At 42.7% G+C, this 19759-nt stretch overlaps 1 protein-coding gene across 1 annotated transcript in view; it reads left to right on the top strand.

The window, feature by feature from the left end:
* The window catches only part of LOC129862480 (multiple C2 and transmembrane domain-containing protein 2-like), a 40864-nt gene that overhangs the window by 612 nt on the left and 20493 nt on the right, over positions 1-19759 (top strand). The window contains exons 2-17 of the mRNA XM_055934197.1: positions 612-1719; positions 4943-5002; positions 5106-5202; positions 8389-8531; positions 8743-8819; positions 8900-9011; positions 9121-9141; positions 11658-11858; positions 12572-12702; positions 12931-13117; positions 13294-13387; positions 13495-13597; positions 13697-13799; positions 13923-14024; positions 14187-14261; positions 14606-14725. Coding sequence (XP_055790172.1) covers positions 655-1719; positions 4943-5002; positions 5106-5202; positions 8389-8531; positions 8743-8819; positions 8900-9011; positions 9121-9141; positions 11658-11858; positions 12572-12702; positions 12931-13117; positions 13294-13387; positions 13495-13597; positions 13697-13799; positions 13923-14024; positions 14187-14261; positions 14606-14725 — 2691 coding nt within the window. The 5' untranslated portion in view covers positions 612-654. The remainder of the gene's footprint in view (positions 1-611; positions 1720-4942; positions 5003-5105; positions 5203-8388; positions 8532-8742; positions 8820-8899; positions 9012-9120; positions 9142-11657; positions 11859-12571; positions 12703-12930; positions 13118-13293; positions 13388-13494; positions 13598-13696; positions 13800-13922; positions 14025-14186; positions 14262-14605; positions 14726-19759) is intronic.

The following is a 19759-nucleotide window of genomic DNA, read 5'->3' as shown; positions in this document are numbered from 1 at the left end:
GTTTTTGTCGCACTGCTTTGCTTTATCTTGGCCAGGTCACAGTTGTAAATGAGAACTTGTTCTCAACTGGCCTACCTGGTTAAATAAAGGTGAAATATATATATATATACTTTTTTAAATTCCAACATCATAGTGTGGAAATGTATATAAAATACAGGAAAATCATGTTTTTGACTGCACTGGGCCTAGTATTATCTAGGCCTAGTATTATCGAAACAAACTCATCTTTCCCTCTACCGTAACAAGATGCTACACCTAATATTGTGGATGTATCTTTTTGGCTCTGTGGCTTTTTTTTACCCCATGTCATCAGTAGGAGTGAGTAGTGAACGGATACGAGTAAACGGCAGTTCCTACAGTAAATTGAATAACAATGTGATTTGTGTACCAAAAGCTTGGCAAGTATCATTGTATCATTACAGTATCACTCAGGGCATTGTGCCAATATAGATTCAGAGTTTGCGCCCAAAAGCGTCCCTGAATGCCACTCCTATAATAAGAACCAAAACAATTGTGGAATCATGTTTGTCAGGCCTGAAGCTTTTTTTGTAAGAGTTCAGTAGACAGTACTACTTAAACAATAATGCTGATACTACTTCATCTTGTTGCAGTCTCTGTGTGAAAAGGTGTGGTCTGCTGCCTGCACCACTCAGCATGGACGCAAAGAAGAAGACTGTGTGGGAGAACCTGCGTGAGAAGACCAAGAACCAGTTCAACAACATAAAGAAGAAGAAGACCCCAGGGAAACTGGAGAAGAAGAAGCCCAAGCCCCTGCAATACAGGCGCAGTATATCAGTGCCGGACCTGAGGTTTGTTCAGGCTGAACCCTCTCCCACAGACAGTACCTTCTGCACACCCCCAGACGCCATCTTCTTTGACAGCTCCTCAGGCTCCGGTGATAACGCCTCTGTTAACTCAGTCCCTCTATCCACTGACAGGCTGACTGCAACTGATGCAGGCCCCTCAGGTAGAAAGACTGTATATGATTTGACTTTCATAGATAACATGAATGTATCTGGATCTAGAAGGATTGCACCTGTGGAGACACAAACTCTCTATGAAGAATCTGAAGAGGAGGACATGGCAACCTTTATGGGTGGAATCCACACGCCATTAAACAAACGGAGCACACCTGCAGAGAGATCTACTTCTTCTGCTTCTTCTTCTTCAGCAGACAGAGTAAGAACAGCAATGGACAGAGGGAAGCCACCTACCCCAAGATCAAATGCTCCACATATTCCTGTGCCCACACCAAAATTGACTTCTTCAGTAGAGAGAATGAATGTTTCTACAGAAAGATTGTTAATCTCTAAAGGCAGAGTGGTCACTTTTAGCGACAGAGTGAGTGCATCTGCTGAAAGATCTGCTTCTTCTCTCTCCGACCAAACAAACCTGGTTACAGAGAGACTGGCTGCTTCCAGGGAGCGAGGGAAACAACCAGCAGAAGTTAGATGGTCTGTTCCTACAAATCCACTTGACAGACTGAACATCCCTCCAGATAGATGGTCTCTGCCAGTGGACAGGGCAGACAGAATGGGCACCCCGGACAGGATGGGCACCCCTGTGGACAGTGGGGACGGTTCTGTGTGTGGAACCCCGTTCGAGGAACAAGCCTACTCGTTCTGGCCCACTGACTCTGAGGACCTGGATATGAGGGAGCCCTCCCTCTCGACTAACATCAGAGACATCTTCTGCAGGGAGCCCCAGGAAGACATTGAGGTCAGATACCATACTAACCTTGTACTTTACAATACCCTCCACAGATATAGTTATAGACCTACTGCATACAGTGTAAAGTCTAAATGCAGACTGACAGATTTCACACACGTTTTGATAGAAAATACATGTTTCTATGTGACAGTAATACAGGAGGATAGTTTAATGACCAAGACACAGTACAGTGTGTTAAAGCAGTCCATTGTCACTATGTTCTTATTAGCATTTGCAAGCTCTCTGTTCATATTCAAATACTGTGGTCTGGGTTTTCACACCCTTGAGCTGTTATGCTGACTCTATGCCTAGAAGTTTTCTATGATCAGTCTCCAGATCAGCTACAATAGATACACTTTAAAGTCATCGATTGTGCTTAAAGCTAGAAACCCTAATTGCTACATCAATTTTTGGACTAAATTAATGATATATACCCATTGATTTTTGAAGAATATAACTTAGAAATTCCTTATGAGCTTAGTTCAACTATCATATCTCATCAGAACCCAAAATATGAAGTTGTTTTACTCTCAATGTTTGTAAACAATATACATGTGATAGGAATGAGCATTTGAAATGTTTTGATTATCTGAGTACTTGCAGGATTTTTTTTAGAGTACTCGAATGAAAAAATATATATAATAATTAGAACACAAGGCCCGCACTGGATTTCTGTTGTTGTTGCATTTATCTATATGCCAACAGTGCGGAACAATGCCTAATTGATCATAATCATTACAGATAACACATCCTAATTGCTAAATTGCCTCATATATATATATATATATATATATATATATATATATATATATATATATATATATATATATATATATATATATATAAAATCGCAGAAAAAAATATTGCCATTTAAGATTAATTTATTGAAACCATAATATCAAATGTTTCAACACAATCTTCAAAAAGGAAGCAACATCGGCAGTGGTATGTTAGGAATCAAAAAGAATATGTAAAGGTAAGTTAAGTAATTAAATATCAACTGAAATCAAATTTCCCCATATATACTGAACAAAAATATAAACGCAACATGCAACAATGTCAAAGATTTTACTGAGTTACAGTTAATAATAAGGAAATCAGTCAATACATTCATTAGTCCCTAATATATGGATTTCACATGACTGGGAATACAGATAGGAATCTGTTGATCACAGATGGGCGTGGATCAGAAAACCAGTTAGTATCTGGTCACCATTTGCCTCATGCAGCGCGACACATCTCCTTCGCATAGAGTTGATTAGACTGTTGATTGTGGCCTGTAGAATGTTGTCCCATTCCTCTTCAATGGCTGTGCGAAGTTACTGGATATTGGTGGGAACTGGAACACGCTGTCATACACGTCAATCCAGAGCATCCCAAACATGCTCAATGGGTGATATGTCTAATGCGTATCCAGGCCAAGGAAGAACTGGGACATTTTCAGCTTCCAGGAATTGTCTACAGATCCTTGCGAATTGGGGCTGTGCGTTATCATGCTGAAACATGAGGTGATGGCGTTGAATGAATGGCACGACAATGGGCCTCAGGATCTCGTCACGGTATCTCTGTGCATTCAAATTGCCATCAATAAAATGCAATTGTGTTTGTTATCTGTAGCTTATGCCTGCCCATACCATAACCCCACCACCAAGAGGCTCTCTGTTTACAATGTTGACATCAGTAAACCTCTCGCCCACACAACGCCATACACATGGTCTGCGGTTGTGAGGCCAGTTGGATATGTTGCTATAAAACTACGTTGGAGGCGGCTTATGGTAGAGAAATTAACATTAAATTACCTGGCAACAGCTCTGGTGGACATTCCTACAGTCAGAATGCCAATTGCACCCTCTCTCAAAATTTGAGACATCTGTGGCATTGTGTTGAGTGACAAAACTTCACATTTTAGAGTGGCTTTTTATTGTCCCCTGCACAAGATGCACCTGTGTAATGATCATGCTGTTTAATCAACTTCTTGATATGCCACACCTGTCAGGTGGCTGGATTATCTTGGCAAAGGAGATGCTCACTAACAGGGACGTTAACCAATTTGTGCCCAACATTTGAGAGAAATAAGCTTTTTGTGCATATGGAACATTTCTGTAATCTTTTATTTCAGCTCATGAAACATGGGACCAACACTTTACATGTTGCGTTCATATTTTTGTTCAGTGTATATTCAGTCAATAAAACACAAGTGCCAGTTGAGAATCATTAATCAAAACCCTAATGAGCTGTGTCACCTGCTTGGCTCTGGCAGGGTCACAGCAGTGCTTTGCAGTGGCAAAAAATGTAATACGAGATTGTTGCTGCTTGTCCCCCTCTGAGAATGTTTCTTTGTACGTGATAAGCATATGATTTCTCATGGATACGGTCATGTGTTTTGGTTAATCATGTCAAACGATCTGGATTTGAACCTTTAGTTTTAGCCATTACCAGAAATTAGAATTCAACCCAAAATGATGATGGTGCTGACCCATCTGACATGAAAAGGAAATCGGACAGTTTGATGAAAAGCTTTAAATAACGACAAAAATCCAGGTCATGCAACATGATTAACCAAAACACAGGGGCCTACTCATGGAGCTAGTTGTGCTGTGATAGGAGAGCTTGAGCTGGTCCAACGCTCTTAACCGCTAGGCTACCTGTCGCCCTGTTTTCAATTTTGACCAGAGTTATGAAATAAATCAGACAGTTTTACAGTATTAGAAAAAAATGAATCTCTGGTTAAAGATCGAGTTTTGACTTCCGTTTGAGTACTCGATTAAACACGGTATACAGTAGCTTAAAAACATGGTTAAAACTATAATTAAAATTTTGATTTCATGGACGGTCAGTCCTTGTATCCATAGAGAGTGGTTACGAAACAGAGGCGGGTGGCCGCTTTGTTATTGTTTAAAATAAGATTCTATATTTATTAAGACAACGCTTCAGTGGTTCTTTGTCAGAAATCCCATTGCAGATAGCAATCCCTATACTCATATAATGTATATGCTGAGCAGAAGAAACATTATTTTGACCTGAAGTCACTTCCATTGTATTAAATGTAGATCTGTCTTATTACAAGGCCAGACATGGTTGAGGCTACAAACCTGCCTTACTGGTTGCCGGTACAATTATAGTACCTGAGGTTAAAAAGTGGTAAACAACATGACTGAACATGATAACATCTACATTTGTTCCATACTTTGTAGATGTCTTTTTGATAAGCTTACATTTTTTTCTCCCTTAGTTACCCAATGAGCACAATGACTTCTATGCCCAGCCCTTGCAGGGTCAAGCAGGCAACAATGTGAGTACTGGACTTGGATGTCCTGACCTTGTCAACGATAATGGACAACACTAAGACTTTAGACTATAAAGCATCGTATTAATGTGATTCCTTTCCTTGACAGGCTATGGCAGCAAGGGGTCCACCTGGTCCTATCCAGAAGTACCTCCTCACCGTCAACCTGAAGGAGGGCAGGAACCTGGTCATCAGAGACCGCAATGGTACGTGGACGAAAATAACCTGGTACTTCTGGAGGTCTACATATGGATGAATGTAAAGTCTGATGCATGCTGGGTATATTGATAGATACATACTTTCAACTTGAGAAGGTGTCCCTTATGCCGTGAGTAGGATGATGACAAAGCAATTCATCATATTTACTTTGTTGATCTTGATTTTGAACATGTCATCAAGAAAGTATTTTTGTTGAAGCACATACATTACAAAGGGCCCCTAACTGTGTGGAATGTATTTTTGATAGTGATTCCAGTCAGACCAGACTCTGACGCCAAAACACACCCAGTAACCTTCCCTTAAGGAAGCACACCTTGCCCAACTCCATCTGAGCAGTTACACTACAGAGAAGGTTACATGGGGTTGGTATATCTTAGATGTATATTTCTATCACTTTGAAAAAGATGGATAACTCGTATAGTGCAGAAGTGTGTTTTGCCAGCCAGGCTCCACCATAGTATTCTCAGTGGTGTGTTGAATAGATGCGATGCACTCTGGCTGTTTCTTTGTTAACAACATGTGTGGAGAAACAAATTATGTGGTATGGTTTTCATAACCAATGCAAATTTAGACACAACATTTTTTTGTCAGTTGGAGAGTTCATGCAATGTTTCACTGTTGCTGTTAAATAACATTTTCCCACCACAAATGACAAGCTGCCACCTGCTGGAGGTTTGCTAAAATACATCCTAGGAAGTTTGGACCTTTCTGCTCTAACTCATAGTGTTCTGAACACATTGAAGGAAATCCCTAATCTTAAATCACAATGGTTGAAAATGTTTACGTTAACTGATGTCATTATTTTGGTCTGTATAGGACAGTAGATGTTGATATGTTGGCATGTCATATACTGATTATACTTAAGCAATAAGGTACGAGGGGGTGTGATATATGGCTAATGTACCACGGCTAAGGGCTGTTCTTATGCACAAGACAGCGCAGAGTGCCTGGACACAGCCCTTAGCCGTGGTATATTGGCCAAATACCACAACCCCCCGAGGTGCCTTATTGCTATTATAAACTGGTTACCAACTTACTTAGAGCAGTAAAAATACATGTTTTGTCATACCGTGGTATACGGTCTGATTACATTATTTTTTTAACCTTAATTTAACTAGGCAAGTCAGTTAAGTACAAATTCTTATTTTCAATGACGGCCTAGGAACAGTGAGTTAACTGCCTTGTTCAGGGGTAGAACGACATATTTTTACCTTGTCAGCTCAGGGATTCGATCTTGCATCCTTTCAGTTACTAGTCCAACACTCTAACCACTAAGCTACCTGCCGGATATACCATGGCTGTCAGCCAATCAGCATTCAGGGCTCGAACCACCCAGTTTATAAAAACATTAGGATCACCTGCTTTTTCCATGACATAGACTGACCAGGTGAATCCAGGTGAAAGCTATGATCCCTTATTGATGTCACTTGTTAAATCCATTTCAATCAGTGTAGCCAACTTGAGACAACTGTGGGAGGCATTGGAGTCAACATGGGCCAGCATCCCTGTGGAACGCTTTCGACACCTTGTAGAGTCCAAACCCCAACGAACTGAGGCTGTTCTGAGAGCAAAAGGGGGTGCAACTCAATATTAGGACGGTGTTCCTAGTGTTTTGTACACCCAGTGCATGGCATTCCATTATATACAGCAGATAAGATACCGAAGGCTTGTGGAATACTACTGACTGTTTGGGGTTTGTATCCCCAAAATGATTGATTGTTATATTTAATATTTACTGAATATGATGTAGTCTCCCCTTCAAAATACAACTAAAATATTTCTCATATGCATACCTCATTTGTTCATATCCTCAGTCATCTGCCCACTGTCATTGTGGGCTTGTAGGGATGCAATGCAATTAGTTTGGGGAAGCAGCGACCTCAACTGTCCATAAACTGAATTGCTGTTTGAAAGACACAACATGGACTTTATTTATTTCTCCGCTGCTATTGAAAGCCAAACATCTCTGGAACATATTGTTTATTTTATTTTATGAACATATCGGTTGGAGGTTTTTGGCTGAAATTCAATCAAACATGTTTTTTGTCTGCAATCTTAAGTTCCACCTCTTTGCCTGTATTGCTATATTATTGCTATATTATTTTCTCTATGTAACCCTCAGCTTGTGCTAAGGTTTCTTATGTAACTGTTGCCGTGGCTTCACCAACCTTGTCGTCTCGGGCCACAGCTCCCTGCTAGTTGAGACCTTACTTTTCCTGACAGAATGGCACCATGATGATGATGCAATCCCCACACGCCCCCTGCCTCTCCACTGTTTGCCCTACAATCAACACGGTGCCTGAGACCCACCAACACCATCCACTGTCATTACATATTCTGAAAGGACCCTCGCCACCAGCCCCCACTTCTCTTTTTTTGTTCTCCCCTTTTTTCGCGGTTAATTTCAATGGTCACCGTTCTGTCACGCCAGAGCTTTTCTCCTCACTGGCTGCCACATTCTCCTCCTGTCAAGTTGCCTGGAGGTTTTCCTGTCAGACTGGCAGGGCGGAGCTGCTGTGGGTCCTGCCTGCCTTTGGGAGATGTTCATTTGGAGTGGGGAGCTGACAGGCCTGACAGCCCATCCCCACAGGGCCTTTGTCATGTGATTCAAGCCTCCCTGCAGGTTTTCTCAAGCACCCTTTCATTTCTCCATACAAATGAAGGCATGGGACTGGCTTTCATTTTTCAGGCAATCTTCATACCATGGCTGAGACAAAGACGCCCCGTCCCCCCATCCCACCACCAGGCAGACTTACTTAACAGGCTTGTGAGATTAACACTGGTTGCTCCTGGTTTCAGGACTTTATTTGCTGGTTGCTTCATGCTGGCGAGACTTTCTTCTCTTTCACAATTAAACAGATACATCCCTCTGTTTTCATAAATACATGTGCGGTGTACCTCATCCCTGCATATCTCAGTCCTTCACAAAGCTCTTTGATATATCTAGCTGGGAGGGAAGGTGTGTGTGTGTTCTAATTTGTGCGGATCTGACTTGTTTCCTGTGTCATATATATTACATTTTGTACGTTTAAAAAAATATATACAATTGTTGTATAAATGACACCCCTTTGCAAGTACGAATTTGTCTCATATCATGATTGATTGTGTTGATAATCTGGTAATGCTTTTATCTGCTATTTTCTGAACATTACGTTTTGTTTTTGAATCTTTAGGTACAAGTGATCCTTATGTCAAGTTCAAACTGGAAGGGAAGACGATTTACAAAAGCAAAGTTGTGTATAAGAACCTAAATCCAAAATGGAGCGAGTCCTTCTCCTTCCCCCTGCAGGATCGAGAGCAGGTTGTTGACGTGAGGGTGAGTTGTTTTAACTTAGGTTGTCTAAGTAACACCTACAAATGAACGACAATGTACTTATATTGTCATAAAAGTGACAGATTGACACTCTAATCATGTCATAACTATGGCCTGCAAACGATACAAAACTGGCATGCAATAACAGTTCATTGTGCCAAACCTGATTGACATACAGTTTTTATATTGAATATGGTGTTTCTAACTGTTGCAGGTCTATGATAAGGACCTAACCACTGATGACTTCATGGGTTCCAACACGATTGTCATCAAAAACCTTGAATTAGACAAGTGAGTAATACACATGCTCTGCTAATCACTCAGTGTATTATCTAGTAAACTGCAGTACATCTCTGTCTCTCTCTGTCCAGGACCGGTGAGATGGTGTTGAGTCTAGAGGACCCCAACAGTCTGGAGGATGACATGGGGGTCATCGTCATGGAAACATGCCTCACTTTTAGAGACGCTACTATCAAAAAACGTGTAAGCCTCATTTGATTGGAGTCTAATGTTACATCTCTAATTTTCAACGTCAATATTTTCAATCACTATATTTTCAAAATTTCCTGATTTTCTTTCTTCTCGTTTACAGAAATGGCACCAGAAAAAGAGGGTAGGATTTAGAATGTTCTATTTTCCACTGGTCTCCTTTCTACTTGCATAATTTTGTTGTGTACATCTAATTCTAAAATCTGTTCAATGTCAGTATATGCCAATGTCTATTGCTAGAATAGACATACAGTACTAGACTTACTAACAGTATAACCATTACTTTAGTCAGAGAAATCCAAATATGGCTGAGAGTGTGCCTGATATCCAGCAGCAGGTGGCAGTAGATCACTGTATTATATATGACGATCATAACAAAGAGCGAAGTATAGTCCGAGGATTTTGTTTTTTGTGCATGCATTTTCAACCTTAAATAATGTATTTCGTACACATGGTTTCATAATGACAAGTTGCATTTTCTATTTGGAATTGTGTAGAGTCAAGTGTCAGACTAAACCATGCATTAGAAATGATCTAAACATGATAACATCATATTTACATGTTGACTAAGCACAGTTTGGAGTAGAGGCTTTTTTGGGTTTAATATACAGCCCGTAATACAGCTCTCTCATTTGAAGCATTGTGATGAAGGCTGAAATTGGATGCAGTTAGTGTTGTTGTGTTTTGGACTGGTGCTCTTCTCATTATGGTGCTTGTGGGTTTATTTTCACACCTATCCAGTCACTTCATCTGCCACTGTTTCATCTCTCTCTGAATCTGAGTTTGGTGTTAAACAGGTAAGAAATAAAACACAATTCACATAGTCACTGTATGCTCTGCAGATGGATAAATGGGCAGATAGAAAGATGTGAAAATGTTCATCAAATCGTGGTGCAAATTTATCCTGTCATTTAGCAGAGGCAGATGGCGGTACCAAGACATTTCAGTGGCCGTATGATGTGATGTTTGAATCCATATTTTTAGCCAAGATGATATTTCTCTAAATTACTGTTCCATTTGACACCTATCTGGTGGCCGGGACTGAGCACTAAGCTCCTAGTCATTCTTCATCTCCCACTGCTACTCCCCACTCCTGTTCACTCTCAACACTACCACAGAGACAACTACCACAGATGCAGTGAATGGCAACTGCCCCAGTAAAACTCTGTTTCTGTGCTTTGCTTGATAGTGTTTCTGTCTGGAGGAGGCCGTGTGGGAGAGAGGGGGGGCCTGCTCTGATGTTCGAGGCACATTGCCAGTGTGGGATGCCGAAGATTCGCGAGGTTGATAATTCCCAGGCATAGCGGGCAATAACCCAGATGTTAGGATGTAATATCACAGCTGTGGATGGACAGAGCCGAGGTACCAGCCAAATGGACCTAGGTTTGAGCTCATCCTGCTCGTCCCCATGCTGTCCCACCATATGGAAGCAATCGCATACCCCTTTTAGGACCAGGAATAGACTCTCTTTAGGGGCCACTTACAGTTAAGTGGAATTGTTTTATTGGCCGCTGAGATAGAACTGTGTCCAAGATAAACACTTGGGATGACTTGGCCAGGCCCTGCTTTATGTTGATCCTCCACTCCTCTGTATTCCTCCTCTGTAGAGAGCAGAGCAGAGGTATTTATAGGGCCGAGCAGCGCTGTGCCGTGGAATTCCATGTTAATGCAGGTCCCTGAGACCGACGTACAGGCTCTGATCCCCAGCGGCCTGGGCCCTGGGCTGCGGTGTGGGCGGTGACCCTGGAGAAAAGGGGAGAGGAGATGGGAGGGACGGGGTGGCAGGGGAGCCGTTTGAAGCTGTGCCGGCCAAGGCAGCAGAGGGAGACAGAGTATCAAAGAGGTCAGAGCAGATTATAGCCCTGCTCTTTAATTAGTCAGCCCACACAACCTCTCTCTCTCTCTGCTGTTTGTTTTGAAAGAGACGGCCTATCACTGCACAGGCTCAAGGGAACTTTAACACAGGGACACATATCAAGGCCTGTTTCTCCTCTGTTTCCCACTGTGTCACGGCAGGACTGTTGGATCATTTGGGAGGGGCTGTCCTGGATGTCTCAGTGTTTTGACATCCTGGACATTTAACACCCTAATAGTTGATTTTAGAAATTGGATTGGACAATTTGGTTTGGGATTTAGTGAAGAATAGACCAATGTGTACAATGCTGTATATATCATTTCCAGACTGTATGTACACCCATGCATAATTTGCTGATGAGAGGGTTGTGTGGTTGGATTGCATCATTACTCACTGCTGCCTGCTGTCTCCTGTGCAGTATGCCAAGTGTCCTGCCTCCCCCCACTCTGTCTCTGGGTCTGTGATGAGTGGGACTGTCACAGCCAGGGACATCTGGCTGCTGTGCTCTGCTCACTGACATTCCCTCTCTCCAGGAACCGCACCTCTCCTCGCTGGTGTGGCTCTGCTGCTGTCACTGGAGATGGGCTAATGTTCTCAAACAGAGAGGGTCTGGAGCCTAGCGGAGTCCTACAGTACTTTCATGCAATCTATATGCTCATATGATGCTCATATGTAATGAGGTGCCAGATTTGAGGGGCAGGTGAATGAAGTGGGGTAGCCACTCAGAGAGTTCTGTCATGGAGGGTGTCCTAATGCAGCTGTGTGTCCATGTTTGTGTCTCTTAGGGAGGCCAGAACCAAAAGGGGGACCAAACCCAGCCCCAAGATAAAGCCCAGACCCAGCGCTCGGCTGAGGCCACCAAGAACAGCCAGCTGTGGAGTGGAGTGTTTGGTATCACCCTGGTAGAGGGACAGGACATGCCTGAAAATGTCCTGGGGGACATCTATGTGCGCTACAGACTGGGAGAGCAGAAGTACAAGAGCAAGGTGAGCTTCTTTCTCAATCTATTTCTCCTTGGGTTTTTTGCCTCCTCCCTTCCTCTTTTCTCTTCCCCTACCCTTTGCACATGCTTTCCACCGGCCTTTCACCACCCACTTTCTCTCATTCTCTGTCTCTCCCTCTCTCTCCTTCTCTTCCTCCCTTACTCTCAGCAGGTGCCTGTCAGTGGCTCACCTCCACCTTGGCTCACTGGGGCATGGCATAGCAGCTCATTAGACGGGGCCTCTCTGCCACTGTACAATCTCCCCACTATGCTCTCCTTCAGGTGGAGGGCTTCACTATGCTTTACTTGATTTGCATACCCAGCATGCCCTGCTCATCTACCTCTACTTGTTGGCCTCCCCCCTGATGATTCCGCAGTGCGCCCGTCTTGTGTTTCCATGTCATTTCTCTGTAAACCTCTCTGGTTTCGTTTCAGCTTGTTTGTTGAACAAAGCTAATTCTAATTGGATGCTGTCAGTGTTTACGATCCCAGAGAGGAGGCTGAGGTGCGCTCACACAAAAAACCCTCCTCTCCTCTCCCCCGCCCCTTCCTGGTAGCACTGAATGAAGACTTAATCCACCTGTCATGTAGTCTCTGCTCACTGTGACACTGCATTAAACCTGACACTGCTCCACACCAGGCTCTGTGTGTGATTGTGCCAGTGCCCACCCACGCTACAGTACTGTATCAGCACTCTGCTCTTTCTCTCTCCCCCAGAACCTGTGCGTTCAAGCCAACCCTCAGTGGAGGGAGAGGTTTGACTTCAACAAGTATGAGGACTGTCTGGAGCCACTGCAGGTGGAGGTGTTTGCTAAGAGAGGCAGGAAGAGCGAGGAATCCTGGGGAATGTGAGTATTGATTTGCTTTATTCTGATTGTGTTGTTTTTGTGGTACGACTGCTGTTCTTTCAAATAGACATATGCATTGCTTGCTGTTTGGGGTTTTAGGCTGGGTTTCTGTATAATCACTTTGTCCCATCTGCTGCTCTTAAAAGGCCTTTATGAATACATTTGATTTGATTTTAATTTGATTCTTATTAAGTAGTGATATTGAAGACTGATCCCATCATTACCTAGGTTTGAGGTGGACCTGTCCAGGCTGCCAGTAGCCACACAGCAGCTCTACACCCATGTCCTGGACGAAGACAAGGGCAGGCTGGTGTTCCTGGCCACCCTCAACCCCTGCTGTGGGGTGTCCATCAACGAACTCAACAAAACTCCTCTGGAACAGCCAGACGAGAGGGACCAAATCCTAGAGAAATATGTTAGCTGGTTTAGTGACATATTACTATTTATTCATGCCACTTTTGACATTTTACATGGTTGAAATAATATAAGTGCTACTAGTAGATAAGTAAGTACATTTCAAAAGCTCTCTAGGAATACTAGCTTGCGTTAATACATTTAAGTAAGACTGTTTGTATCATTTTACTTTTGCAGAGTTTGAAGAACTCTCACAAAAGTTTGAGGGAGGTTGGCTTCCTTCAAGTCAAGGTTGTCAGTGCCACAGATCTCACATCAACTGATCTCAATGGTGATATATCACTTTTAACCATTACCGTTTTAACTGGTTAAGTTCTATGGCTAAGTTAATCTACAATTGCACACACATTTTAACACAGCTTTGTTCTTTCTTTGCAGGGAAAAGTGATCCATTCTGTGTACTGGAGCTGGGGAACAGCAGGCTACAGACTCACACCATCTACAAAACACTCAGCCCTGAGTGGAAAAAAGTCTTTACATTGTACATGTGTTTTTACTTGGTCTTTTAGTGTACTTTGTATACATTGATGCAAGTGAATGTATTCCTTCGGATTCGGACTAACTGGTTATCTGTTGGCAGCCCAATAAAGGACATCCATGATGTTTTGGAGCTGACGGTCTTTGGTGAAGACGGAGACAAAGCCCCAGACTTTCTGGGCAGAGTGGCCATTCCATTACTCACAGTAAAATGGGGATCCTTGGATTTATAATGGGCTTATAGTTTATTCATTGACATTGACAAGTCGTAAAACATGTCATGGGTCAGAGAGGTGCTATTGATTGTAATGCATTTTCCACCGCTACAGGTTCAGAATGGACAGCAGGTCACCCGGGGGTTAAAGAAAGCGAACTGGGGGGGTCCGGCCAAAGGGACCATCTCACTGGTGATGGAAGTCCACTATAACCCAGTAAGAATTCACTGGCTGATTCTAGCCTAGCTAATGCTCTTTGACAGATGACCCAGTCATATACCGTATTCACTGTATACTGAGTTTTCCCATTGCATTGAGTTTCCTTTTCATTGCTTTTGGATTGTATTTGTCTTTGATCATTTGTAATATCTTTCTCAGGTTAGAGCCGGCATCAGAACCTTCAAACCAAAAGAGGAAAAATTCCTGGAGGACAACCCAAAATTTGCCAAAAAGGTTTGTTTTAGCAATGAATTTTAGGCCTATATGATCTAAAATTCATGATTTATACACATAAAGCATGGTAGATACAATTTGTTGGATGAAGGAGTGAAATGTGAGTACTGGAACATGCCCCTCATATAACAGAAACAAAGCTGCCACAGGCAAGCAGCATAGAAGCTTTGATTGGTCATAGTCTAACTAATTGGCTTTATTAGCTCCAGACATCAAACTAATAAAGCCACACAGCAGCAAATAAGGCCTTGAGTAAACCTGAATAAACCTGCTTATGAATCATACAAATAAAGCTTTTAATCAAATCATGCTAACTGCCATTTGCCATCTGATTTTCCCATTAGGTTCTTGCCCAGAATATCTACAGAGTTCGGAAAATCACCATGGCAGTGCTGCATACGTTACAGTACATTAAAAGCTGTTTTCAGTGGGAGAGCACGCAGCGGAGTATAATAGCCTTCCTGGTAAGTCATTGCCCCATGTTAATGAACTAGCGCTAAGCCTTGGGCTGTGCAAGTGGTGTCTGTCCTATTTCACTGCAGAACATTTGAACCCTTTCCTTCGTCTCTGTGAAATAGATAATGGACAGTATGGTTAATTCAGGTATACGTATCTAGATTCTTGTTACTGTTTCTCAGTCACGTACTTCCAATGAATCAAAGCTCCCATCTTCATCTTCATTTTGCATTTGAAAGTAAAGTAGAAGCTGTGCTCTATCCTTTAATTCAAACCCCACTTGTCTTCTTTCAGTGTTCTTCTGGCACTAGGGCTTTATGTGAAGGGCTTCGGTCTGGCTGTTTGGTCATCTGACTTCCTGGTAAAGCCTTCCCCCTGCTTTTCTGTGTGGAGGAGGAGTGACAGTCGGCCTGGGAGATTTGAACCTTGTATAAATGTCTCTGTTTATAGGTTTTAATGAGGCGTTGTGATCTATTGCCCTAAGCTGAAATAATCTTTATTTCACCCCATGAATCCCCCTTAAAGTACATGTAATGTCATGATTAAGAGCATCCTCTTGCCATAAAGCCCTGGCAGCGTCAAGTCAGGGTGAGGAAGCGGTCACAGACAGATCCCTGTCTTCACAGCCTTTATTCCTCTCTATGTTCTGTTTCGGGATGACGTGCATTTCATACCTGGTGTATTCTTTAAACCCTGCTCACTGATCCTCAGGTGGATGTCCCCTCAGGCAATGGCCTGGCTCACCATATCAGAGCCTGTGGTACAGGTATGGACACAGACAGCCTGACAGACAGACAGACAGACAGACAGACAGACAGACAGACAGACAGACAGACAGACAGATATAGATAGACATACTGACTGACAGATATAGATAGACATACTGACTGACAGATATAGATAGACATACTGACTGACGGGAAGGTAGAGTATATTGTATGCAGGCGCATAGACAGATAGGCAGAGACTGGGAGGGAGAAAGGCAGGTAGTCAGCCATGCAGGCGGGCAGGAGAACAGGCAGTCAGGAAAGCAGGAGTGTAGGCCGGCTGACAGGTGACAGGTCAGCGGTATAGGGCCATCTCCTGGCACCCATCTAAAATGAGATGCTGTGCAGGCCACCAGAGTGTGGTAGTCTTTCTTTTTCACTTCTACTACACCTGCTGTTCAAGACCAGCCCACAAATAGGATATCTGGGGAGGGAAAAACAGGGATTACTCTGGCATACCTCTGCCAGAAATATGTACATTATTTTATTACTGTGGGAAAAATCGATCTAAATATGTATACTTTAAGTAGATAGATGTTTTGTTGATTTAGTATGAGCATAGTGCTCCTGTTGAAAGTAAGGAAATGTTTTCTGTGTGTTGTCTTATCTTCATTGTGAGGAAGATGGACAGTTTGGTACCCAGGCAGTTCTATTTAGAGACAGACACTGCAATAGAGCAGTCTGGCTTTCTGCAGTCCACTGAGCCCTATGGCTTCCTCTGGAATGAGGTGTGCTTCCCAAAGCGCTGGTGTCAAAGGTGTCTGAGACTTGCCTGAGGAGAGAGTGAATCAGCCTGCTGATAAATAAGTAGTGTTTATCACCCACTCACCAGCAGATAGAGTTAGACCGGAGAAAAGTTCTGATTTCTAATCAGGCATCTCATCCACAACACCTCACTGCATGATGAGCAGCAACAATCATAGCCTGAATATGGCCTTCGGATCTACAGTCAAAGAGAACTCCTGGGCGTGAGTAAAAACACAGACAGACAAAATCCTTGCCATGTGAGACGAGAGGGCAGCCGAGGGGCCTTGACAGCCATTACAAGCCCTGTGGCATACCACTACACACGCTAGTGCCCTGGCCCTCTGCGGGGTCAGCGACAGCACAGCCACACTAGGGCCACTCCTCCTCACAACAAGTCCTCATTTGCAATTAAGTTTGTGTTTGGAGCCGTCTGAAGCAGCATGCCACCGTGTGCCTTAATGAAAGCAGCTCCCTCTCCTATATTTATATCTTTAGGCACTGGTAATAAGGTAACTGATTCAGACACTGACAGATGGCCTCTGCTTGCCTCTCAGATGTGCATAATTAGAATACTGTCTGCTCTTTTCTACAGCAGCACTCTGCCTCTGCTTCTGCTGCTTCTCAGAATATGCTGCTAGGAACGGCTGCAGTGTTGGCTCAGCCTTTAATATACATTACAATACATTATTTATCAGCCAGACAGACCATTCCTGCTGTTTTACTCCATATGCATCCTGTAATGCATTACCGCTGATGTGGTTTCATCCCAGGACTGTGGGATCCTTCGCTAGTGCCTTACCAGGAAGCCTTAGCCACCAAGCTGCTGTAAGTCCCATAGGCTAATGCTCTGACCTGCTCACAACATGCAGTATACATTGCTGCTCAGATGAAGCAGTAAATTCAGGGAATGTGGATCTTCATGTGTGCGTTATAAAATACCTTTTGGTATGTGTGAAGTATTTTTAGTTTGTATGAGAGATTTGTCTGACAAAAAGTACACTGCAATCTAATCTCCCATGAGCTGCATAGGCAATGTTTTGCCCTGTAGGTCTACATCAGGTCTGGTCTATGTTAACAGAGGGAAGTATGGAGAATGTTAGAATTTTTTATAAACTTCTCAGGCACATAACTTTTCCCTGTGGCAATCAGATAAGTATGTATTCTGAGTAAATTGGGTATATAATGTACTCAATTTTGAAATCAAGATTGATGGCTCATCAGGCATTCTGCTGCCATAGAGTATTATAATGCGAAGAGGAAGCCTTGAAAGAATGCAAACTTCTGCAGCACTGTAATGTTTTGCAAGGCTGATACTGATTCTGATTGCGTAATCTCCTTTGTAAGTGAAGTTATACCTTGGATTTTCCACCCATAGGTGACATTCTAATTAGGTCATGTTAAAATAATCTTTCTCACACATTATTTTTTTTTCTCCTGCAAAGCCTCATAAACCTCCTCATCAGTGAACGGAAATGCACACACAAATGTATATATTTTTCAGTGCTTGTTTATGCTACAGTAATGAGCTTAGGAAGTGCCTTTTTCTAAAGTTTGACAACGGCATGTCCCCTTCTTCTGAGAGAGAGAGCGTGACAGCTAAAATCTTCATCAAATAACTCCTTTTTAAATGTGCTTCTCCCCAACACTGAGCTAGATGAATGTGCTATACATCAGCAGCAACTGCAGAGAGAGGGGTCACCCAGAGTTCTTTCCTGCAGACATTTCCAGTGCCTGTAGAGGGAGCTATAGCACTGCTGAACTATGTAGTGGAGAGCCTGATGGGAGATCGCTTACTGTTCCCAACTAGAATCCTTCATGGGAAAATACTGTGAAAGTGAAATCCTCCATTCTGTGGATCTGCTGGACCAACAGAACAGAAGTTTCTCAAACATACTAAATGAGCATGTATTAGCCGGCCATATTAATCTGTTTCAGAAGTTTAAAGTTGAGAACAATTTTGATTTAGATGAAATGGATGTAAGTATAAAAATGAAAAGGGGGTCATTTACACTTGAAAGCTGATTTTGAGCTTTGCTGTCATTAGAGCGCTTTAAGTATTTAGGTAGAATTAATATTTTAACATATGAGCTAGTCTCGTCTGTCAGGAGTTCTGACTAGAAAGAAACCTGTATACCTTATGAGATTATTTGAACCATTTTCTTTTTGACACTGCCAGGTAGCAACTGTTTTAGACATCATTTGACAGCCTGTGAAATGCTGATTGCCTCACATCACAGAATGTAAAGATGGTATTTGATGAATGTTTGATGCGGTGCAGCTGTAAACACAGTTGGCAGCTGCCAAGGCTGCTTTTTTGGGCTGATAGACTCCTTGTCTCCCAGATGAGAGCAGGACAGGGTCAGATCTGGATCCAGTGGTCCCGGGGGACCACCTGTGAGGTGTCGCCGCACCCGCCTCCCTCCGCGGCGGCCGGGGCTATTACCCAGAATACCAGGACGGCCAGGATCAAAGGCATAATCAGCGCTGTTATAATTATTCTATTTAACACAGTCCCCCAAAATGACATGTTTGGTGAGCACTGATCTGCCCCGTTTTGGTTTACTGCAATGCAGTAATGCAGTATGTATGACCAGAAGAGTGTGAGAGGAGTGTAAAGTCAAACTGCGTAAGTGCCTGAGAAACTTCCTCTTGTTCCTTTCTCTGCATCTGCTTTCTTTCTGTTTAAAAAGTTGGAGGACTGTGTGTGGCTCGGCTGGCTGGCCTTAAAGGAGTGGGTTCTTGCAGTCTCAGGGGGGTTACACTCTTAAACTCTATGGCTGTCGGAGTTCTCACAGAGTTTGCAGTGGGAATGTGGTAGGGAGGGAGAGGGAGACAGCCCTTGATGGTGATGTGTGTGCATGATTTAGAAAGTAGTCTGAGATGTTTTAATTATTAAAGAATAGGATATTAGTATCTGGAAACATTAAGCGATGCCTTCTTTAAAAAAAAAAATATCAGTATTGTTGTTATTGAGTCGCCATAGTGGATTGCAGTGTGTCAGTTGACAACTCTTGGGGCTAGCTGGTAACTGTAAGCTTGAGACGCTTCCTCCTATAATACAGAGACCCTTTCTCTGGCAGACAGTTGTCCTCTTTCAATTAGAGCGCTAAAATAACATATTTCTTGCAAAATAATAAACATTATATTCAAGTTTATTGGCTTGTATTGTTTATTGGCTTGTATTGTGAAATATATTCATTTTCATTAACTTTTTGAAATATGATAAAGTGGCATGAAAGAGGATAAACAAGCCAGATGATGTTGCTATGATTAACACTGCAGCCCTCTGTGTTGGTGCATCCGCCGTGGTGCTTTGTCTCTGTGTCTGTAGCGGTTTTACAGTCCGGTCCAAAATGATTGGCACCCTTAGCAAAAAAAGAATGTATAAATAAATAATACAAATACTGATGCTCTATGCTCAAGAAAATGAATAATACAATTGCTCTGAGAAATGTCTTCTCTAAAAAAGATAGGGGTAGAATTATTAGCACCCCTGTTTTCAATACCTGACCTTGCGAGGATAACTAC

This window comes from Salvelinus fontinalis, chromosome 9 (genome assembly GCF_029448725.1).
Source record: "Salvelinus fontinalis isolate EN_2023a chromosome 9, ASM2944872v1, whole genome shotgun sequence".
NCBI classification, from domain to species: domain Eukaryota; kingdom Metazoa; phylum Chordata; class Actinopteri; order Salmoniformes; family Salmonidae; genus Salvelinus; species Salvelinus fontinalis.
This window is presented reverse-complemented; position numbering and strand designations above follow the sequence as displayed.